At 46.1% G+C, this 21,843-nt stretch overlaps 1 protein-coding gene across 3 annotated transcripts in view; it reads left to right on the top strand.

Moving 5' to 3' along the window:
• Positions 1 to 21,563, top strand: part of KIF13B (kinesin family member 13B) — a 124,510-nt gene extending 102,947 nt beyond the window's left edge. For all 3 annotated transcript variants that reach the window (XM_077176486.1, XM_077176485.1, XM_077176487.1), the window contains 5 exons: positions 2,217 to 2,334; positions 2,857 to 2,990; positions 12,035 to 12,097; positions 13,562 to 14,534; positions 17,023 to 21,563. In XM_077176486.1, the coding sequence (XP_077032601.1) occupies positions 2,217 to 2,334; positions 2,857 to 2,990; positions 12,035 to 12,097; positions 13,562 to 14,534; positions 17,023 to 17,306 (1,572 nt within the window). In that variant the 3' untranslated portion in view covers positions 17,307 to 21,563. The remainder of the gene's footprint in view (positions 1 to 2,216; positions 2,335 to 2,856; positions 2,991 to 12,034; positions 12,098 to 13,561; positions 14,535 to 17,022) is intronic.
• Positions 21,564 to 21,843: the final 280 nt, after the last annotated feature.

The following is a 21,843-nucleotide window of genomic DNA, read 5'->3' as shown; positions in this document are numbered from 1 at the left end:
CATGATAAGGCAACCTGAGAGAAATCTGCACTGATAGAAACACGAAAGCCCCCAAAAAATAGGAGTTTGGGGATGAGGAATAGGAAAGAAGCATTTTGTGGAGTTTTCCAGCCTCAGACATGACTCTTGGCTGTGTGTGAGAAATAAATGAGTTGCAGGTCAAAGATGATGCTGGAATTGGAAGCTCAAGGCAGGGGCAGAGCAGGAAGCTTCCAAGAAGAGTTTAAACACCAAAGTCCTCAAATCCAGCAGCTTAACAAACCCCTGCTGCTCCCAGCCTGGCCTCCATCAGCTTCACTTTTAGGATGCCTCAGTGACCTCAGACACCCATCAGTTATCCCAAATTTGTCTTCCCAGGTGCAGCACTGGCTGTAGCTGGAGCAGGAGGGCTGAGGACAGGTCCTGCTCTGCCCAAGTGAGGTTACTTGGCTATTCAAAGCAGGAGCAGCTTCCCTGGGACTGACTTATAGATCCAAATGGAAATGATTCTTGCCCTGGGCTGCTCACCATGACCTTCAACCCAGTGGAGAAATCTATTCCTCCTATCCTGGCTTATTTATTATTTGTGAAACATTCATGACTTCAGGTTCCAGTTAAGATTAGTTTGGCTGCCTGTCATTATTTTTATGTTCAAGGTCAGATTAATTCCTTGCATCCAGCAGTGGGGAGCTACTTGAAAAACCACATTTTCCCCCTCTTCCTCCAGGAAAAAATACATTAAACTTATGGTCTAGGATGCAGCAGGTCCTTCCATCCCTTATAACTCCTGCACCTTTTTACTGTGAAAGTATTTCTCTTCCTGTTACGTCTTTCAAAACACAAGCAAAATTCAGGTGTACAATAAAATCCAGATTTTGCACCAACCATAGCACAACTCTTCACCAGACAATTAAATGGGATTAGACTTCAGTTTTTATCAGGGATTAGACTTCAGGGTTTTTTTTTTGGCTGCACCATCCTGTCCTTGCAACCCCTGATTGTGGAAAGGTGAAGCTTTGCACGCTCATCCTGAGAACATTTTGCCACCTGAACAGGACAACGCTTTCCCACAAGACCCTGAGACTTCTTGAAGAGTCTGAGCCTGGACTTTTTTGACCCATAGGCTCATAAATGGGTATTGAGTTGCCTTCCTCTCCTCTAAATTAGGTGAAGGAGAAGGCGCTGCTTTGGCAGTTTGATTTTGCATGTGTGCCTCCCTCAGGTGTTTTCAGGACAACCCTGTGGAATTCTGATTTCCCTTCCAGCAGAGACACACCCTGGACAGTCACTTGGAGTAATCATTGCAGACATTAAATTTATAAATTATTTTGCCTAGCAAGATAGAAGAATTAATAAAAAATGGATTTGGACACACAGATTCTCCACACTCACATGCTGCTGTGAAACAGTGGCCTGGAGTTTCTCTCTGTTAGCCAAGGCTTTGTCACTGAGCCAGTTTCTGGCTGTGAGTTTGAGAGGAAAGTTCCAAAACCACAGTGGACCTTTGTAAAAGCAAGAGAAATCACCCCTGGTGTGTGGGACCCAGGGGAAAACCCAACCAGAGAGCCCTGGGATCTTGGGAAGGCAAAGGAGCTGCTCTTTTCTCTGTCACTGTTTCTTCCTCATCTGCATCAGGCTCTTGTAGGGCTGAAAATAATCTTCAAAACCCATGTCTTAACCCTAACCTGTCCTCATCTTTTTTGTCCTGCTATCCACAGCTGGGGTATTCCAGCTTTCTCTTTGCCAGAAAACTTTGCAGTGCCACAGTTGCTTCCTGTTGATGTGTTTAATTCCTCCTTTCTCTGACTCCAGGCACAAATATCCAGCCTTTAGGTCTTGTATTTCTTGTCTTGTTTAAAGCTCTGTCCTCACCCTTTTTCCTGGCACTGCTTCCACTTCTCCTGAGTAGTTACACAAAATATTCAGGAATTTTGGGCAGACAGCACCATATTATTTTCACCTGGTTGTAACATACTCAGCTTCCACAACACAGCAGCACAAGTGAGTGAAATATTACAGCTGTGAGGTCTAGAAATAAACTTTCTCTGTGTCTTTATGCTGAGGGTGCTCATCTTTGCAGGGCTGGGTCTGCCAACTAAAACAGCTCTGGGGAAGGGTCTTTCCTCAGCTCTGGCACTCTGGGCTTGGCAGAGGGGCTCTGCAGGGTGTGTCAGGATTGCTGTGCTCCTGCTGTTGTACTAACTTGGAAAAAAAAACTTTTGTTTTTTCCCCTCTAGGGTCGATGGGAGAGTCAGCAAGATGTGTCCCAAGGTGCCACAAACTCCAGTAGAGGCATTAGTCCATCTCGTACCTCCCTGCCAGGCTCTGGGCAGCAGAACCACTCCCCTGATCCAGGTAAGGCTCTTCTTTAACTCACAAAACTCCCCTGATCCAGGTAGGGCTCTTCTTTAACTGACAAAACTCCCCTGATCCAGGTAGGGCTCTTCTTTAACTCACAAAACTCCCCTGATCCAAGTAAGGGCTCCTATTCAGCTCACAAACTCTCCTGATCCAGGTAAGGCTCTTCTCCAGCTCACAAAACTCCCCTGAACCAGGTAAGGCTCTTCTTTAACTCACAAAACTCCCCTGATCCAGGTACAGCTCAGGGAACTTCCTAAATGTGGGCTAAAGTCACTGCTCAATAAAGTCACAGCTCCTGAGTGTCACTAAAAGTCAGAGAGTGCTTTCCCTTGGCTAATTCTTTGACTACAGAAGTCATCTTAGAAAAGAAGTTTTAAAAGTTAAAGCTTCCTTTAAAAAGAAGTTTTTAAAAAAAATTTTTATAGAAGGTTTTGGGTCAGCTTTGGAGGTTTTGTTTTTTCCCCTTTCTCCAAAGAATAATTCTTTTCATGTTTGAATATTTTGTTTTTCCAACAGGTATTGGTAGCCTGGCTGCTTCCTACCTGAATCCTGTCAAGTCCTTGGTGCCTCAGATGCCAAAGCTGCTGAAGTCCCTGTTCCCTGTTAGAGATGAGAAGAAGGGCAGGCAGAGCTCTCCCCTTGCACAGCAGGTAAGGCATCAAATCACCCACAAAATCCAATATTGGTGAGTGAGTGCTGCTGGGCTTGCTGGCAGAGAGATGTTTTAGAAAAGTTGGTGCAGAGCAAACCAAGCTTTTGATCCATTTCCCCTCCATCCTGTCCAGGGTTAGTGGAGCTGCTGGAACTTACTGACACACACTCAGCCCACTTGGCTTTTTCCAGGTGCCAGCTCCACTCCCAGGGTGATTTATGGGCCTCCCACTCACAGCAACAATGGTAAAATTTATGAAGGGCACTTGTTGTTTGTGTATTGCCAGGAGGAAAATGTAATTCTATTTTTAATTCCTTATTTCAAATCCCCACCCCTCATCCCAGCTTGTGTTCACCTTTTACCATCTTTCCCTGTGTACTTGGGGCAGTTGTTTTGTTCATTCTTATCTCTTCCACATGTCAGGGAAGCATTTGATTGCCTTTTTTTCCTTTTGGATGTTGTGCTGCAGAGCTCCCACCTGCTCCAGATGTGGCTCCTGTGCTCTGAGCAGAGGTTGATGCACAGTCAAGCTGACTGGAAAAACACTTCTGTCTTTTAAAAAAACACCAGATGAAATAGAGAATCCCATTCTAAATCATGTAATCTCCTTTATTTATGAGGAATATTTATTTATAAAGGAATATTTCCCTCTAGAGTAAATGTTGAAGGTTTAACAAACTGTTTTGAAGATGAATCTGGAGCCAGATCTGGTGGGAAAGGTTTTGGGATTCCATTCTGGCTCTGCTCTCACCCTCTTCTCTGCCTGGAGTTCTGGAAGCTCATCACTTACTAACTCAGACTTTTCTTCACCTCTTGCCATGCAGGCAAACATTTTAAAGAATATCTTCCTCCAAACAAACCCTAAAATCCCTGAACAACTCTTTTTTTTTTGTGGATGAATCCAGATATTTTGTTTGCTACAACTAAACCTGCTGTTACAAGAACATCCCAGGAAGTTGTTTTGGCATAATAGAAATACTGTAAAATATTAAATAGATAGAGCAAAAATAAATCTACTAACACTTAAATATTTTTAAAAGAAATTTCTGGCACATGTAGCACAAATAAGAACAAGGCAGTTTTAAAATATTCTTAGCTTGATTGGGGATTCATTTTACATTTTAATCTCACTTTTTACTTGGTGCTGAGGCTGGAATTGTACAAACTCCCTCATCTATGAACTGTAGAGAATTAAAATGAAGGTGGTGACTTTCTTTAAAGGTATTTGGGTATGGAAAGATGCAAATAGGTGCTCTTACAATTGCAGTGAGAGCCTTTCACACCTTCTTGAATCCTCAGTGAATCAGTGAGAGCTGAGAGGAGAAACGAGGCCTAATTTCCTGCCTCTAGTCTAACCACCTGTTCCCACTCCTTTCCTGTTCAAGATCAGTCCTGGATGATTTGTCTTGAAATCAAGTTTTAAACTACAGAGACATCTCTTTAATGAGATTTTAGTTTATGTTATGGATTACTATGGAAAGTCAACCAGGTCATGATCTCAGCAATTTTTAATAGGAGGGAAAATGCTATTAATGCTTTGTTATTTTTAAAAAATAAGAGGAGTGGGTGGTGCTTCAGTGCTTGCACTGGAGAGCAGCTCAGGGTTTCCATGACCAGTGGGTCTGTGTAATGTAATGAAATGTTAGATTTATTCTCTACTTTCAAGTTTTGCAATGGAACAAATCAGCTGCATTGCAAGTGCACCTCCATGGTTTGAGAGGTTTTACAAATTCCTTGCAGCTTTATCCATAGGGAAATGGGGCTTTTTCACTGCTGTCAGCAATCCCAGGGAATTGTGGAATTTCCTGAGGTGGAGAGATCCACAGGGATCATTGATCCAAGCCCTGGCCCTGTACAGACACCCCAAAAGTCCCATCCTGTCCAAACATTCCTGGAGCTCTGGCAGCTTTGGGAATGTCACCATTCCCTGGGGAGCTCTTCCAGTGCCCCAACACCCTCTGGGGAAAAACCTTTTCCTAATCCCACCCTAAGGAAAGATACACAGAAGACAGAAAAAAAAAACCAGAAGGAATTGCCCCAAAATCAGCTCCAGCTTTTTCCGTGCAGCACAAAAATGAAGAGGTGCCTTTACAGCAAATCTGGCTTTTGAAGATCATCAATATCCCATCCCATCCCATAATTTCCAGTGCTGCCTCTTTCTAATGGCCTGAGGATGCCAATGTGGGCATGGGAGTTGAGCTGGGGGTGGTGATGGATGGCTGAGGGACACAGGGGGACATGGGGGGCTCAGGGGGTCACTCCAGGCAGCCAGGAACTCCTGTGGAGCTGGAGAAACTGCACCACGGAGGGGACACCAACATTTATCTCTGATAATTTTTCTGAGATCTTTCTCAGCCTCAGGGAATACAGAACAGCACCTCCAAGGCTGTGGGAGAAGGAAATTTCAGTGCTCAGTGGCAGGGGACATAAATGAATGTGCAAGGTGGGAGAAGATCCTGTAAGGGAGAGGCAAAGCCTAAAGGACTTTTTTGGCTCTAATTGCAAAGGAATCTGACCCTTAACTGGGAACTGCTGGAGTTTTGTTGCTGTGAAGAACAATTTGGGAGAGCAAGGTTCAGGAATTGAAATGACAAAGGGGATGGGAGGATCTGAATCATCCTTTCCTGGGCTGGGACCTGAGATACAGGGAGATTCAGGTTGGATTTTGGGAAATGGTTCTTCCCCCAGAGGGTGTTTGGGCACTGGAACAGCTCCCCAGGGCATGGTGGCATTCCCAAGGCTGCCAGAGCTCCAGGAGGGTTTGGACAATGCTCTCAGGGTGGGATTGTTGGGGTCTCTGTGCAGGGCCAGGGCTTGCACTGAGTGATCCTTGTGGGTCCCTGCCAGCTCAAGATACTCCATGATTCCATGAAAAGCAGATTTCCAAGGAACAGGACTGAACCTTTTTCCAGGTTTGGAGTTGAAGTTAAGTTCACCATGACTATTCCAAGTACCAAATCTCTGATCCTGTGCTGGTAAAAAAGGAGATCAGTCCTGATCAGTAATTATTAAAATACACTTTTTAAATTATTTTAGCAGCTTTTTATTTCAGTCCTGCCCATTGCTTGGAGCAGCATCAACATTAAAGTGGGCCAGCCCACCCAAAATTACCTTTACAAAGTGATCTCCCCTTGTTTGGAGTGGGTCCTTGTGCTTCAAAAACAAAAAAAAAAAAAGGCAGAGACATCCCAGTCAAGGTGGTGGGAGTGAACAAAATTGCTGTCTTTGACCTTCTGCTGCAAGTTTAGTAACTAATCTGGAGAATAATGAACCGCAATTAATGAAATCTGCTCTCGTATTCAAGTGTGTTTCTCAGACAGCACATAAAATAATTGAAAGAACTTCCTGCTCTCTAATTAGTTAGATTGAATTAATTTGGCATAATAGGATTCTTTATGTAACTTGCAGAATGGCTTCCGATGAAGCTGTTTATGTACCTAAAAGATTGGGTTCTGATGAAGCTGTTTATATACTTTAAAGTTAGAAAATGCCTCTTTTCTCCTTTATCTGGTGCCTTTAAATTAATTGCTAGTAGTCTGTAAATAATAAAAAAAACCCCAACAATTTAAAGCTTTCTCAATGGCTGGAATTGCTTTTTATTTTCCCAGCCCATTCTTGAAAAAGCTGAGAACCACTGAGTGTAAGATTTGGAGCCTTCTGACCCTCCCTGCTGATGGGGAGAAGCTTAAAATCCTTGTTTAAAATATGCAGGTGGAGGGAGAAGCAGAGTTTCATCTGCCTGTGCTTAATTATATTAGGTAGGAATTGAAATTCCTCTTTTTTTTATTCACATGCTGAGGCTTTCCCAGTGTGCCCCAAGCAGAATTCCTGTTCTTTTCCCTTGTGACCCCGTGGCTCTCCAGGAACTGCCTGTGTAATCACATTTCAGGGCATCACTGGGTGCTGACATTAAAAATGGACATATCAAATTCCACTTTCTGGGTTTTTGGCATTGCTGTGGCAGAAGGAAATTACTGTGGCCAATTTGGTGAGTGGATTTTGGTCACCTTCCTATCCAAGAATCTTTTTGGATGCTCAAATGTCTTGAGAGAGAGATCTTGAGTCACTGATTTACTTAAAATAAAACAAACAAACAAAAAAAAGATAAACTCTTTGAATTTCCATATAATTCATTTTTGCTTTATGGTGTAGCCACATGGAGAGGGCAGCTGTCACTTCTTTCCCTTCCACCTTCTGATGCAGGCATAGAAATTAATCTTAAAAACTAATGAAATGCAGTTAATGAAAGGCTTTCTAAATAGACAAAACCCTTTTCTGGCAGTCCATTAAAAAATAACAGTTTCATGGATGGGCCTGGTGCACAGTATAATTGCTAGAACTGACATTCCTTAATCAAATGTAAATAATGTGGCCTCAGAGAACCTTCTTTAACATCTTGAAGGCCTTTTTTTCCTTCAGAGTTCCAAGTGAAAAATCATTTGGATGCTGCAGTCAGCAGAGCTGCACAGCAGAGCTCGCGTGTCTCCTTGTGACTCAGTTGTTGGTGTTTTGATTTCTTTCTGAGCTCAGTTTTCCCTGTCATCCTCAAATACAAATAGTTTTTGATGAGAATGAGTGTGGAAAACTGGCTTTGGAAGTTTCAAACCACTCGAATTTCTTTGTAAACTAACTTAAAAATGGGTATGAATTACTCTTTTAATCTGCCAGGACCTAGAAATGAAGTAATTGAGCTGCATAGGAAATGGTGTGGGTAATTTTGTATAAATTGTACTAGAAGTGGGGAATTCTGATGTCTTATTACAGGCTGAGACATTTCACATAGGGACTGTGAAATAAGAGGGAGTTGTTTGGGTTAATATTTAAATACAGGGTGTGTTTAGAGAAGAAAATGAGCAAACACAAAAAAAAAAACCCAACAAATTAACTTGCACTGGATTTCAGATCTCCTTGTGGAAGGTGGGAGATTCTATATTTGAGTGATTAATGACTTTGCAATCAATTTTAAAATAATTTTCAAGATGAATATTGTTGGGGCAGGGGGGTACCTTTTAAAGGTGGAATCTTTTTTTGGGGACAGTGTACTAGGGAATTTTTGGATTCCTCCCTGCATTCCCATGCACACCTCGTGGAAATATTTTATCCTGAGTGCTCCAAACTGATTTAAATCTCTGTTTAATGAATTTAAATCTCTGTTTTGCTGCAGAAGTTCCCAGTAGCTGCTGTTAAATAGTGATGGGACCATAATATTGTCAGGGGGAGGGTCCTTGGGCTCAGCCACTCCTGTCTGGGGATGGGAAAGCAAAAAGAACAGTGGAGGTTTGGGATAAAATCCCTTTAGGATTGTATCAACCTTGGCTAAGCCATTCCTGGCATTCACAGGGCAATTCTTGGCTGCACTGGCCTGATTTGTTCTCTTAAATGCCACTGAACTTTCTGCATATTGAGTGTTAATGCTGAGGGATTTTCATCCAAGTGACACCAAATCAAAGGCTTTGCACTGAAGGCATCAGTCACTGCTGCCAGAGGCATTTCACAAAGTGCTTAATGACACAGAAATACCAAATGTGTTCTGCTGAGCTCTTTGAAGAGGTGGCCATTCTATAGATGTGGAATATATGGGATAAAAAAATGTTCATTCAGGATTAATGTTGGTGTCTCTGTAACTGGGGAGTGACACACAAATGCTTTTGCTCTTCGAGCTCACCAGTGTGGCAGGTTGGGCTCTCCTTTGGTCACCTCAGAGATGGTGCAAAGGGACCTCTCAGTGAGCAGAAAATGTCAAAAAAAAATAAATCTAAGATTGATAGAATCACCATGGAATCCTGGAATGGTTTGGGTTGGAAGGAACCCTAAAGCTCACCCAGTCCCACCCCCTGCCCTTTTCAGGTCAGACCCCACCTGCAGAGCTGCCCCAGCCCTGGGGCCAGCAACAGGAGGATGTGGAGCTGCTGGAGAGAATCCAGAGGAATCCACAGAGATGCTCCAAGGGCTGGAGCCCCTCTGCTCTGGGGCCAGGCTGGGAGAGCTGGGGGTGCTCAGTCTGGAAAAGGATCCAGGGAGAGCTCAGAGCCCTTCCAGGGCCTAAAGGGGCTCCAGGAGAGCTGGAGAGGGACTGGGGACAAGGGATGGAGGGACAGGACAAGGGACACCTTCCACCATCCCAGGTTGCTCCAAGCCTTGTCCAGCCTGGCCTTGGACACTTCAGGGATCCAGGGCAGCCTCAGCTTCTCTGGGCAACCTCAGGGCCTCTCCACCCTCACAGGGAACAACTCCTTCCCAATATCCCACCCAAATCTCCACTTTTTTTTAGTTTGAAGCCATTTCCCCTTGTCCTATCCCTCCATCCCTTGTCCCTAGTCCCTCTCCAGCTCTCCTGGGGCCCCTTTAGGCTCTGGAAGGGGCTCTGAGCTCTCCCTGGATCCTTCTCTTCTCCAGGTGAGCACCCCCAGCTCTCCCAGCCTGGCTCCAGAGCAGAGGGGCTCCAGCCCTTGGAGCATCTCTGTGGCCTCCTCTGGACTCTCTCCAGCAGCTCCACGTCCTCCTGCTGCTGGCCCCAGGGTTGGGGCAGCTCTGCAGGTGGGGTCTGACCTGAGAGGGACAGAATCCCCCCCCTCTCCTCCCCTGCTGCCCAAAGTCTGGGACCATCCCAGCCCTTGGGGGATTTCTGAGATGTGAGTGCACCCACCTTGGGCATGTGCAGCTTTTTATATCCTCATCACCTCCCTGCACAGAGCAGCAGCTCTTAGGAGAAGACAATCAAAGATGCTTTAAAGTGCAAAGCTTTCATGTTCTCCCTCACTCTTGTGTTTTGTCAGCTTGGTTGAAGAAATTCTGCCAGAATCCATCACTGTAAAAGGCTCCTGGATAAATAGATACATCAAGTTTAGCAGCCACTGCCTACAAACATTTAATGATAGAATTTGGCTCTGGATCCAGAAATATTTTTCATCCAGCAGTGTCTTCCCAGATAGTCCCAACACTTTGTTTTCAGCCTCCTCCCCAAGGAATTTGAGTGCATTTCATCCCACAGGTCTGGTGTGGTGCCCTCTGAGGGGTTTCCTGCCCTGCTGCTTCTTGTCAGCACCCTCAGAATTCCTTTTTTCTCCCTGTTTTTCTAAACTTTGCATGGCAAATTTTCTGTAGTTTGGCGATCTGTCATCCTTTCAGGAGGGGAATTGGATGAGGAGTGATTAAAGCCTAATGGTTTTCTTTCTTTTGCTGTGTGATGCCAACTGGATTTTTAGATTTTTGGGGATTTGCAAGTTGTAAGATTGGAGGTTTTGGAGAGATAAAAAACCCAAACAAACATTTTATTTATTTGTTTTAAAAGGAGAAAAGGGAATCAAAGGCACTGATTTAACTGCTTGAAATACTTTTCCTTATTCCAATTCTGAGTTCTTATTTCTGGATAATAAGGCTGGCCAAATTTTATAAAACCTAAACTTTGCAGGGGTTCTCCATTGGTTTATTCTGAGAGATAAAAAACCCAAACAAACATTTTATTTGTTTGTTTTAAAGGGAGAAAAGGGAATCAAAGGCACTGATTTAACTGCTTTAAATACTTTTCCTTATTCCAATTCTGAGTTCTTATTTCTGGATATTAAGGCTGGCCAAATTTTATAAAACCTAAACTTTGCAGTGGTTCTTCATTGGTTTATTCTATTCCATCTGCTTCCTGGAGCCCCAGGTCCTGACCCAGTGAGGATCTCAAAATGCACAAACTTGTGCACCCCAACCAGAGCCAGTTTGCTCTGAACCCTGTTCCAGGGGTGAATTTTCATTTAGCAGGTTTAGGAAGAAGCCAAAACCCCTCCTCTCCTGCTTCCTTTTATTGAACTGAAGTTTTAATGTCTTTAAAAAATTTATTTGGTGACCCTCTTGGGGTTTTGTCCATTTTTTGTCTTTTTATTTTCTACCTTGAAGCATTTTGGTTTTTTAATGCCTGGCACAATCTCTGTATAAATAAAAGCTGCTCTTCTCTCCCATGTTTATTCCTCTTGAGGGTGAGATCAGTCATATCCCTGCTTTACTGGGCTTAGAAGGGATGCAAGAGAAGGTTCCTCACTCTTCAGCTGGAAGATTTCAGTGCTGAGTTCTGGGAATCACTTCTCTGGGAGCTGAGCACTGCCTGTGTGTTTGTACAGAAGGAATCCCTGGGGGAAAAAACTAATAAAAAAATAAAAGCAGGCAGCTCCCAAATTGTGTAATGAGTCTTCCTTAAGGAGCTCTGCCCCTCAGAGCCTGAACCTGCCCTTGCAGTGCATTATTTGACAGTGCTAAAGAGATTTTTCTGCCTTTTCCTCCTCTCTCCTTCTCTTCATGTTCCCTTTCCTGAGGTTCTCCACTGATCTGGTGGCTCCTTCCCCTCCTGTGTGACAGCCCAAGCCAACAGCATAACCTCAGATTTATATCAGGTGTCACAATGTGCTGCTCTGCTCTCAGGAGAGGGATTATTTCAAATCTGCAACATAAAAACCTGAATATGGAGCAAGCGAGGGCCATTCATTGTCAGTGCCAGGAGGAATGTCCTCCTGGAAAAGGGGATGCACAGACCTGGATTCTGCCTTCCTTTTTGTGTTAAAGCAAATAATGCTCAGATCCAAACTCAATTTAGAGACTGGAAAAGGAGAAAAATTCTGGAGATCAAACCACAGATCCCTAAAGTTGGAAAACACCTTGAAGATCAAGTCCAGCACCACCCCCATGCTCAGGACCAGTCCATGTCCTCAAGTGCCACATCCAGGTGGTTTTTGAACACTTCCAGGGATCCAGGGGCAGCCACAGCTTCTCTGGGCACCCTGTGCCAGGGCCTCTCCACCCTCACAGGGAACAATTCTATCCTCATATCTAATCTAAATCTTTTTTATCTTAAAACCATTCCCTCTGCCTGTGTAAAAAGCCTCTCTCCCTCTTTTTTTTTTTGACAAACTCCATTTCAGCTACTGAAAGTTTAGTTTTCCATCCTTTCATGACAAAGCTTTGCTTGGGATCCCAAAATTTCAAATGCCAGCCTTAACATTTACCAGTTTGCCAATATTTAATCCTGTCATTGACCGATTCTCTTCATTTCCCTCCCCCCAGGCTGTCCCACGAATTATGGTTCAGTCAGCCAGTCTGGAGGCCAGTGCTGCAAGGATAAAACAGGTGAGCACATCCCAAGATGTGAGGGTAAAATTGTTATATTCACCTGCCAGAGGTGGCCAAAGCTTCAGCTGTTTAAAACCTGTTGCACTTGTGCTGCTGCCTGGCTGTGAGACAGTGAAATTCTGCTGGGTGTTTCAGGTCCTGGTAAAGCCTCCTCTCCTAGTCCTGCTTCCACTTTGATATTTGAAAGCATTAGCAGATAATTAGCTGAAATTTAGCTGGTTTGCTGCTTTAAAAAGGAAAATTTCTAGGTTCTGACAGTGTCTATAAGCAGGATGTGGCTATTCTAAGTGTGGAGCTTAATTCCCCATTTTTGCCGTGGTATCATGGAAAAACTCTTGCTAAGCTGGAGAGAAAATAGAGCCTGTGATCTCCCACTTTGCAGCAGAACTTCAGTCTCCTGAGCAGCACATCAGCTTCCTCCCACTGTGCTTTTATTGTCTTAGAAAACTCTGTGTTATCCAAAGGGAAAATCCAGAGAAAGAGCAAAGCTCCTGAGTCCAGATGGACACCACCCTTGCCACAGGAAAGTGAACAATATGTTTTTAATCTGCTGGAATATTTTTTTTTAAAAAAACTTTTTTTTTTTTTTTAATTACATTTTACTTAGCAAATCTTTGGTTCTGAAATTCTAGTAATCCAGTCAAATCCCTCTTTCTTCAAATGCTGCCTGAGTTTCCAGTGGAAAAGGCATTTTGGGAATAAGCTGAAAATCCTGTAGTTTGGGACACTAGATGGGAGAAATCACAAAATTGTGAATAATAAACAAAAATGTTCACCTGAGACAGGATTTGTTCAAATCTGCCCTTTTCCAACCTCTTTTTTTCCACCCCCCTTCCTATTAGCACTCTCCCCCCTCCCTCCTTCCCAAAGAGATTTAGAGACATCCTAATCTTTTAGAGTACATGTGCTGGCAAAAGATATTGATCTATCAGATTTAGTAAACTTTACAGCCAAGAAATACATCACTGAAATGGGCTGTTAATCTCATGAGGTGCAGTTAATTTCATCCTCTGGAAGTGCAAGGTGCTGGTGGCTCTGAGGTGGGAATGGCATTTGGAAATGGGGACAGAAATGACAGTTTAGGTGCAGGGGGATGATTTATCCACCCTGTGGGTTAAGCCAAATAACTGTGAGAGACTTATGGATCATGGCTGCTTCCCATTCCATATAAATCCTGCTGTTCAAACAGCAAATGACCAGTCCTGTAATATAAATAATTCTTCAGTAAATATTGGGGAGTGTATTTCTTGGGGTTGACACTTCCCTTATTAATGGGAGGAGCGAGCTGACAATCCTCCCACGCTGGCAGGGCTGACTGGGGATCAGCTTCCATCTTCTGCAGATGGCAGCTACACAGGGATTTAGATAAGCTCAAAGCCTTGGTGCTTGCCAGAGGTCTGGGATCTGTGCTTTTAGCCCAGGTATTTTGGATAACACAGCCCCTCTCCCCCTCTGTTTCAGATGAACCAAGAGGAAGCAGCAAAGCAGCCGCTGGAAACGGCGGCGCAGACGCCCGAGGCAGACAAGTGTCTGGAGAAGACACCCAAAGTGCCTTTGCAGCAGCCCACAGGGGACACCCAGGCCCAGGACTGCCAGGAGGGACCTCCCAGCCCCCTGAGTGAAGCCTCCAGTGGGTATTTTTCCCACAGTGTCTCCACAGCCACCCTCTCTGAGGCCCTGGCAGCGGGAAGCGACGCTGTGGCTCAGCCGGGAGGTCCAACACCTGCAGGGAGTGACTCCCCTGCTCCTGCAGCGGCTCAGGTCCCTTCTGATGTGCAGGACGGGGCTCCTGAGAGCTCTCTGGCCACAAAGAGGGAGAATCCCCCCACCTTCAGCCTTCCAAGTGCTCCCCCCAAACAGAGGGACAGCCCTGAAGTGAATGGAAAGTCTTGCACTTCTCCTTGTCCCAGCGAGCAGGGGAACGATGCCTCTGCAGCCACTGTTGCAAAACCTCTTCTCTCTACCTCCACTCCAAAGGAGTCAATATCCAAACAATCAGTGGAGTCAGCAGGACCAGCCAGGAAAAAGGAAACATCCACTGGGGCTTCAGAACTGGGGTTTCCCAAAGCTCATCCCGACCAGCCCAGCGCTGCAGCCTCGCCCTTCAAAATCCAGAAGGTGAAAACGTCAGAGCTGAGATCCTTCACCAGCATGCTGGGATCAGACCCCACCAGTTCCCTGGGCACAGAAGAGCAGCAGGAAGGAGAAAAGAGCACCTCCAGTGCCCGTGGACTGAACCACAACGGGTCAGAGACAGCAGAGGAAAAACTGGAGGTGATTTCTGACTCTGAAGATGCCAACGAAATTCCTGAGTGGCTGAAAGAGGGAGAATATGTCACAGTTGGCACCAATAAGACGGGCACTGTTAGGTACATTGGGCCCACAGACTTCCAGGAAGGAACATGGGTTGGTGTGGAGCTGGATTTGCCTTCAGGTAAAACATCCCCTGGGTCAGGTGGGAAGCAGTTGGTGTGTCCCAGCTGGCAGAGCTCATCTTAAAGCTGCTTTTTTGGGGGGTTTATCACCCACTGGGGGGTTTATTGCTCATTGCAGGAGGCATTTTGAAAAGAGGAATGTAAAAGGTCTTCCCGGCTGTCATCTTTTTCCAGACTTGCTCTCACTCCCAACCCCTTTGAGATCCCAACCCAAACCATTCTGTGATCCCTGACTGTCCCTTTTCAGTCCTTTCTTTGGCTTCTCACACTGAAGTAGGAATCAGGATTCCTCTTCCATGCAGCAGCTGCAGGACAAGCCTTGTGTCCACAGGATTCTCTCCTGGGCTTCTGCTGTGAGGATAAGGGTGCTCAAAGCACAACAGGAGTTGTGGGATTTAGCTCAAAGGGACATTTAGGCTAAATGAGTTGCAAAGTCTCTTAATAGGTATTAAGAGGTAATGGGATTTTATTTTAAAGTAAGCTTTAAAATTGCAAAAGACTATTTCTATGTGTGTGTATATATATAGTGTGTGTGTGTGTATATATATATACACACATTATATATATATGTACACTATATATAAATATATACATACACAAATATACACTCTATATATAGAGAGTGCATATATAGAGTATATATATAGTGTATATGTATATAAATATACACATACTATATATACACTATATATATATATACACCCCTGTATATGTGAAAAGCAGTAGGAAATAATCATCCCCTGACCACCAGGTGATACAGATAATTTGAGGTTTCTTTCACTATCTCATTTGTCATCCCTGCCTGACTCTTGTCTGTACAGCTGTGGAATTCCCAGAATTTAGGGTTTCCAGGATTTTTTGGAAACCAGGATGCAGTTCCTGGGGAGGCTGCTCCTGTTGATGTGGGAAGGGGTTGTCTCCAGCACAAGAGGAGAGGAAGATGATGGCTGGGATTGATCCCTGCTGGAGTCCAGGCTTCCCAACCCCTTTCCTCTCCAGGACTGGGGGAAGTCAGGGAGTGGAAAATCCAGGAGAGGTGCAGTGACAGTGAGAGAATTTGGGTTACCCAGGGCATGAAAAACTCCTTATTCCAATCCTCTCAGCCAAGTGCAGCATTCCCAGGCTGGGTGGTGAATCAGCACATCCCAGGGAGCCCACGCTCCTCCCTGCTGCACATTTGGGGTTGGAGCAGTTCATCCACCACAAGACTGTCCAGGATCCAGAAATCCCAAATCTCCCTGTGCCCTCCCCATGTCCTCATCAGAGCTGAACTGGGCAGTGACTTCCCAGCTGCTTTCAGAAAACTCTCTGGAGTTTTCCATCCTGGAAAGCAAAATGGAGCTCTTGATCCTTTTGCCAGCTGTAGTAGTTCCTCAGTCTTGGGTTCGTGCCTCATTAAAAAATAAAATAAAATAAAATATATATATATATATATATATTTACAGATTCATTTCAATTTTGGAAGGTCACCTTCCCTCTGTCAGGCTGCTCCAGTGCTGATTCTGTAACATCCCAGTAAGCAGCAGCTTCCATGGAAAAGTCAGGAGATTTTTGGCCTGCTGAGGACTCAGCTGCTGATGTTGCTGGAGTGTTTCTTTTCACCCCCTTCTGTTTCCACAAGGAATAAGACCCTGATTTGCTGGAGCACATCTGGAGCTTCCCTTGGGGAAGGTGGTCACAGAGTGGTGTCTTTGTCACGCTGCAAACAGGGATAGAACTCCAGGGACATGGAAATCCCAAGTCCTGGCCATGTGAGGATACATTGGACCCAACGTGCTGCTGGTGGAAGGAGGAAGGAAACACCCCAAAAGCCAAACCTGTGACTCAATATAATTTAAAGGGCTGTTGGATCTTTCCACCTTCCCTTTATGGATGGGAGTAATCCCTGAACAGTTCCCCTGAGAATTTTAAATGATCTAAAATGAGGAATAGAAAGATCTCAACAGCACCAGCACAGAGAAATTATCTTTCCTGTTCTATGGAGGGTTTACAACCTGGCAAGAATGACAACCCTCAACTTCAAACCCCAGCTCAGAAAGCCAAAAGCTCTTTTAAATGTCTGCTTTTCCTTCCTTCCCGGTACTTCGGTAACGGAAGTGGTTATTTACCACTTTTGGAGAAATTAGAGAGCAATTGGGAAGAAAGGACAAGGCAGAGTGTCCCATTCAGAGGCACTTGCTGGGGTTCAGCAGGGAGGTTTTCCCTCCATGGTGTATTTTTAGGGACCAGTTGTTCTCCCTCTCAGCACTTTTTCCTTGCCTCCTTCTCTGGGTGCAGTAGCACCAATTTGCACAGAATAAACCCCATTTTGTAGGGAAAAATCCTTCCCGGTGAGGGTGGCCCAGAGAATCTGTGGCTTCCACATCCCTGGAAGTGTCCAAGGCCAGGCTGGACAGGTTTTGGAGCAACCTGGGACAGCAGAAGGTGCCGGGTTGGACCAGGATGGGATTTAACCCTTCCCAAACCACTCTGATTGTCTTGTTGCAGGCAAGAACGACGGCTCCATCGGGGGGAAGCAGTATTTCAGGTGTAACCCGGGCTATGGATTGCTGGTGAAGCCGGGCAGGGTCAGGAGGGCCGCGGGCCCCGCGCGGCGCCGCAGCTCCGGCCTGAGGCTGCAGGGAGCAGAGAACAGGAGGAGCGGGAACTTCTCCGGGTCAGCCTCCAACCTGGCCTCCCTCACAGCCCTGGCCAAGGCAGAAGGAGGATCCACTCTGAGACTGGAGAAGAGCCAGAAGAACGCAGAGAACCGAAAATCCTGGGCAAACTGAGAGATCCCAGCCCAGCAAACTCCCTGGGATGCGGCCGGGGGAGCCGGTGGCTTTGGGAAGCGAAACCAACCGTCCCAACTTCCAGTTGGTGGCAAACACTAATGAAGGGTTTGTTCTCTCTGCTCTGGGTGATTGACATGATAATTCTTTGCCTCGTCGTGGTGCTGGATCCTTCGTTTCCTGTCCCAAATCCTGACGCCCCCAGGGGCAGCCAACAGCAGCCGGTTCCGGCGCGCGGCGCTGGGTGGGTGTAATGAGCTCCTTCTCTTCCTCCTTTCAGAGGAAAATCGGTCAAACCACAGATTCCCAACAGCCTCAAAATCCTCCCCAGGCACCAGTGCTTCCCTGGAAGTGCTGGGCAGTTCTTGAAGAGCCTCCCCACAGCAACAGCTCTGTTGTAATTCCATAAGAGCTGTGTCAGTATCGTGTAATCCGCCGTGAAAGGGCAAGGTGGGAATGATTCCAGACGGGCAGAAAAGTGAAAGCAGAACTTTGTTTGGAGATAAAGAACCCCTAAAGTCCCTTTATTTACAGAAGCAGCAGCCCTTGGGTTATGAGGCTGGGCCCAGTGCCTGTTTGGATCACTGCCCCGTTATCCCACTCTCCTGTGGAAAGCAGTGTGGTCTTCCCTGCTGGTTTGTTGGGAATGGGAGAAAGCCCATGGCCAGCTCTGTCTTATTTTTGATTTTTGGTCCATTTAATGTTTGCTCTCACCATGACAGGATCCCCTCTCTCACTTGCCCCAGAGTGGCAGGACCTTCTCCTTGGCTCCTCCCTGTGGGCCAAGAGGATTTTAGCAGAGGTGTCAGCACTGAAGTGCTCCCCTGTTCCCACCCAGCCTTTGGAGACACTCGGAATTTTGCCAAGCAGGGTGTCTCTGTCCTCATAACAGGATCAATCCAGTCTATTTATTTTTATTTATTCTTTTAAAACATGAAATGTTTGCGCTTTACAATCATCCCCCACAGAGGAGCTCTCCCAGCACCATCCCGAGCGCCGATCCAAAGAGGAGGTGCCTCTGTCATCCCCAGAACCAGCCTCTCTCTTGGAAAGGGGGAGGTTTGGGCTGGCTTTTATAAAACTTGATTTTATTTGTGGCTGGTTTTTAGCTGCCTGTGGCACAGGGGATGTATCCCTGTCTGTGTGTCCACGCACGGATCGGCCAACCCTGGTTTTCCTATCAAATCCTGAAAAGCCACAGATTTTTTTATCTTGAGCTGTTTATATCTTGTTTAGTCATCATGGGGGGATTGGACAGCCTGAGCAATAGATGTTTTATCTACGTGGGGACTATTTAGGATGCTAAATTAATGATTAAACTTTAATATCTCTGCAGTCGCTGCCCATGGGTATCCAAGTGCCTTAAACATCTGGTTCTGAGGTCCAAGGGAAAGCTCCATTGGTATCAAAGGAGATAGGGATGCTTAGTGAAGGAGATAATTATGCTGATTTACTGTAATTAATATCATTTATGCAGAAGGAATAAAATTAAAATAGAAACTAATCTGTAGCAGAAATAAGCGGGCTGGGTTCCAATGCAGCCTGCATAGAACTGCCAGGGGTTGTGTATCCTTCCAGCTTGGTGTAAGTAGTTTCAGTGTTTCCTAAATTTTCCTCGAGAAATCTTAATATAAAATGTACAGAGCAGCTTTTTAAAGATATTTTTAGTGTACAGTTTTCCCTCTTTTTCCCTTTGCACGAAGCTCCTGTCCATCCACACCACGATGGGGGAGGAATTTGGTAGTAAAGAATTCTGATGCTGAAATCCCGGGTTTTAACATTAAAACCGGTTTTATGAACACAACCCATACAGTGAAACTCTTTGTTTTGGGGTCTGAGGAGTCTTGCCAATGAAAGACCACCCACTAATTAATTTGATGCCTCTTACACTGCCTTGTTGGTTCCCTGAACTCCACCCTGACCGTGTTTTTAATTGCACTTTGTTCTGATGTGCTGCCGGAAGAAGCTGACGCGAAGCAGCCCCTCCCCAGAGTTGTGTGTTTTTAGTCTCAGCATTTCAGATACTTGGATTTAGGGATGTCTTTAAAACTCCTCCCTGCTTGCTCAGTGGCCCCTTTGGGGGAGATGCAAAGGGAGGAACCTCCAAGTCCTTTTGAAGCCTCTTTTCTTGTGCTGGAAATCCAGGATTTCCCCAGGGAAAGGTGTCCAGGCTGCAGGAGAGAAGGGGAGGAGCTGGGTTGGTGGTTCCCTGTTTTCTGCTGCTGGTTATAAACTCCTCTGGCCTGTTTGGGCTCCAGCCCTGGCTGTGGTTTGGTGTTTGCACACCTGGGACACGTGGCCAGGGGCTGGATTCCCTCTCCTCCCACCCTCAGTTGTGCTGCAGAACCACAGAGAGGGATGTGGAGGGTGCTTAGAGCAGCCCACACCTGCTGGGATAGCTATGGGATATCCCTCCTCTGGGATAGCTATGGGATATCCCTCCTCTGGGATAGCTATGGGATATCCCTCCTCTGGGATAGCTATGGGACATCCCTTCTCTGGGATAGCTATGGGACATCCCTCCTCTGGGATAGCTGTGGGATATCCCTCCTCTGGGATAGCTATGGGATATCCCTCCTCTGGGATAACTATGGGATATCCCTCCTCTGGGATAGCTATGGGATATCCCTCCTCTGGGATAGCTATGGGATACCCCTCCTCTGGGATAACTGCTCCTGCAAGCAAATCTGTCCAGCAGGGCTGGGGTGGTTCCAGGAAGAGCACGAGGAGCCCACGGTGCCTTCATGGTGGGAGGACCTTGCTCAGAGCTTTCTTGCTTTTCTTCCCTTCCCCTGACTTTGGAAACAAAACCTCTCCTCACACAGCACCCTAAAATCGCCCTGATGCAGCACAAGTTCCAGAAAGCCAAAACCATCAAATTTGGCCATGAGGGTGTTCCTGGAGGATTCCCTGACTCTCTCCTGCTCCCTCACAGCTTTCCTGGGCAAGTGAGGTCTTTTCTAAAGGTGTTTTTCAGATTTTTGGCACAGTGAGTGCACATTCCTTTACTCAAAGCCATCTGTTACTTCGCCCCAGTTAAGCCAATTGACCAGAAAAGAGGGAAAAATCATCATGGAGGTAATAATATCTATTTTTTACTGACAATATTAGAAAAGCTCTGCTCTCAGCCTAAAGGAGGAGGTGCTCTTAACTGGAACCACCCAGCACTGAGGCTGGTGTGTGAATAGCTATGCAGATATTTCCAAGATTTTCATGCACTTTATACAGGGAAGAAGAAGATTTAATGCGGGCGAGTGTCGTTTGTATCGAGTGTCTCATCTCCTCTGGTGTCTCTCGGGGGTTCAGTCCTGCTGGCTGTGTCCCTGAATTGTGGGTGGCTCTCAGATTCTTGGGAAATGGCGTTGGTGGGTTGGAAAGGCTCCATCCCCCCTGTGTTTGCAGGGCTGGGGGTCCCTCCTCCCCACAGGGTGTCTGTGGCACCAAGCCAGCCAAGAGGAGGCTGCTCAGAGGGACTTTTTGGGGTTTTCTCAAGCCAAGCCACGCCTTTCTTCTGTGTTAGGTTCAGCTCTTGAGGTGTTTTGATCTCCATGTCCAAAATCAAACCTGTTCATCCCGAGGTTCTGGCCCTTTGCTGTTCCATGATGTTGTTGAGTTGAGGAAAACGAAGAGAAGCAAATTCTGTGTGGTGGCACCGCCCGGGTCCTTGAACAGAGGGGTTTGTCCTTGGCTGGGGTGGAACGTTCAACACCATCTCCTACAAAGGCAGAACCCCCCTCATTCCTCCCCAGAGTGGTGGGACCCCACCTGAGCAGGGCCTGGGTGTTGTCCAGCCCTGTCCGTGGTGATGCTCCCACCGCTGGTTCCTCCGGTTCTTTGCACAACATTTCGTTTTCCCAGTGCCTTATCCTGGGGCCAGCAGTGAGGGCTGCAGCCTCGGGGTGCCTGGATTTGAGGGAATGAGGTGGTGAGGAACGGTGTGGGCTGCTCACACTTCACAACACCTCCAGTGGGGTCACGATCAAGTGTTTTGTTGCTCCATCTCCCGTGTCCATCTTTGGTTTCTGCCCTCTCCACCGTTCCCAAGCCGTGATCCCGTTGGGTTCCCCGGGAGCTCGTGTGGCCCTGTCAGGGTCAGACCCTGCAGGGGCTCTGTGTACTTTAAATGAGCTGAAATCCAAAGAGACTTTGTAATGAGCTGTAAAGTTTTTAATTATTTCTGTACCATACTAAATGACTGTAATATTGTATCATACGTGCGATGCCGCCTGCAGGACCTGAATAAACATCTTCTTTAGAGCTGGGATGTCTGTGCTTTGTTGCTCCAGTTCATGGCACCAAAATGTTTAGAATGGGAATAGTTTAGGTTGGAAAAGCTTCCAAAATTGATTCCAGTGGTTCCCCAGCACTGCCAAGGCCACCACTGATCCATGACCCAAGTGCCACATCCACAGGGCTTTTAAATCCCTGCAGGGATGGTGATTCCAGCATTCCCTGGGCAGCTGTGGCAGTACCTGACCACCCTTTTGGGAAGGAATTTTTTCCTGATATTCACCGTGGTCTGAGGATCCCAAGGATT

This window comes from Agelaius phoeniceus, chromosome 3 (assembly GCF_051311805.1).
Source record: "Agelaius phoeniceus isolate bAgePho1 chromosome 3, bAgePho1.hap1, whole genome shotgun sequence".
In the NCBI taxonomy this organism is placed as follows: Eukaryota; Metazoa; Chordata; class Aves; order Passeriformes; family Icteridae; genus Agelaius; species Agelaius phoeniceus.
This window is presented reverse-complemented; position numbering and strand designations above follow the sequence as displayed.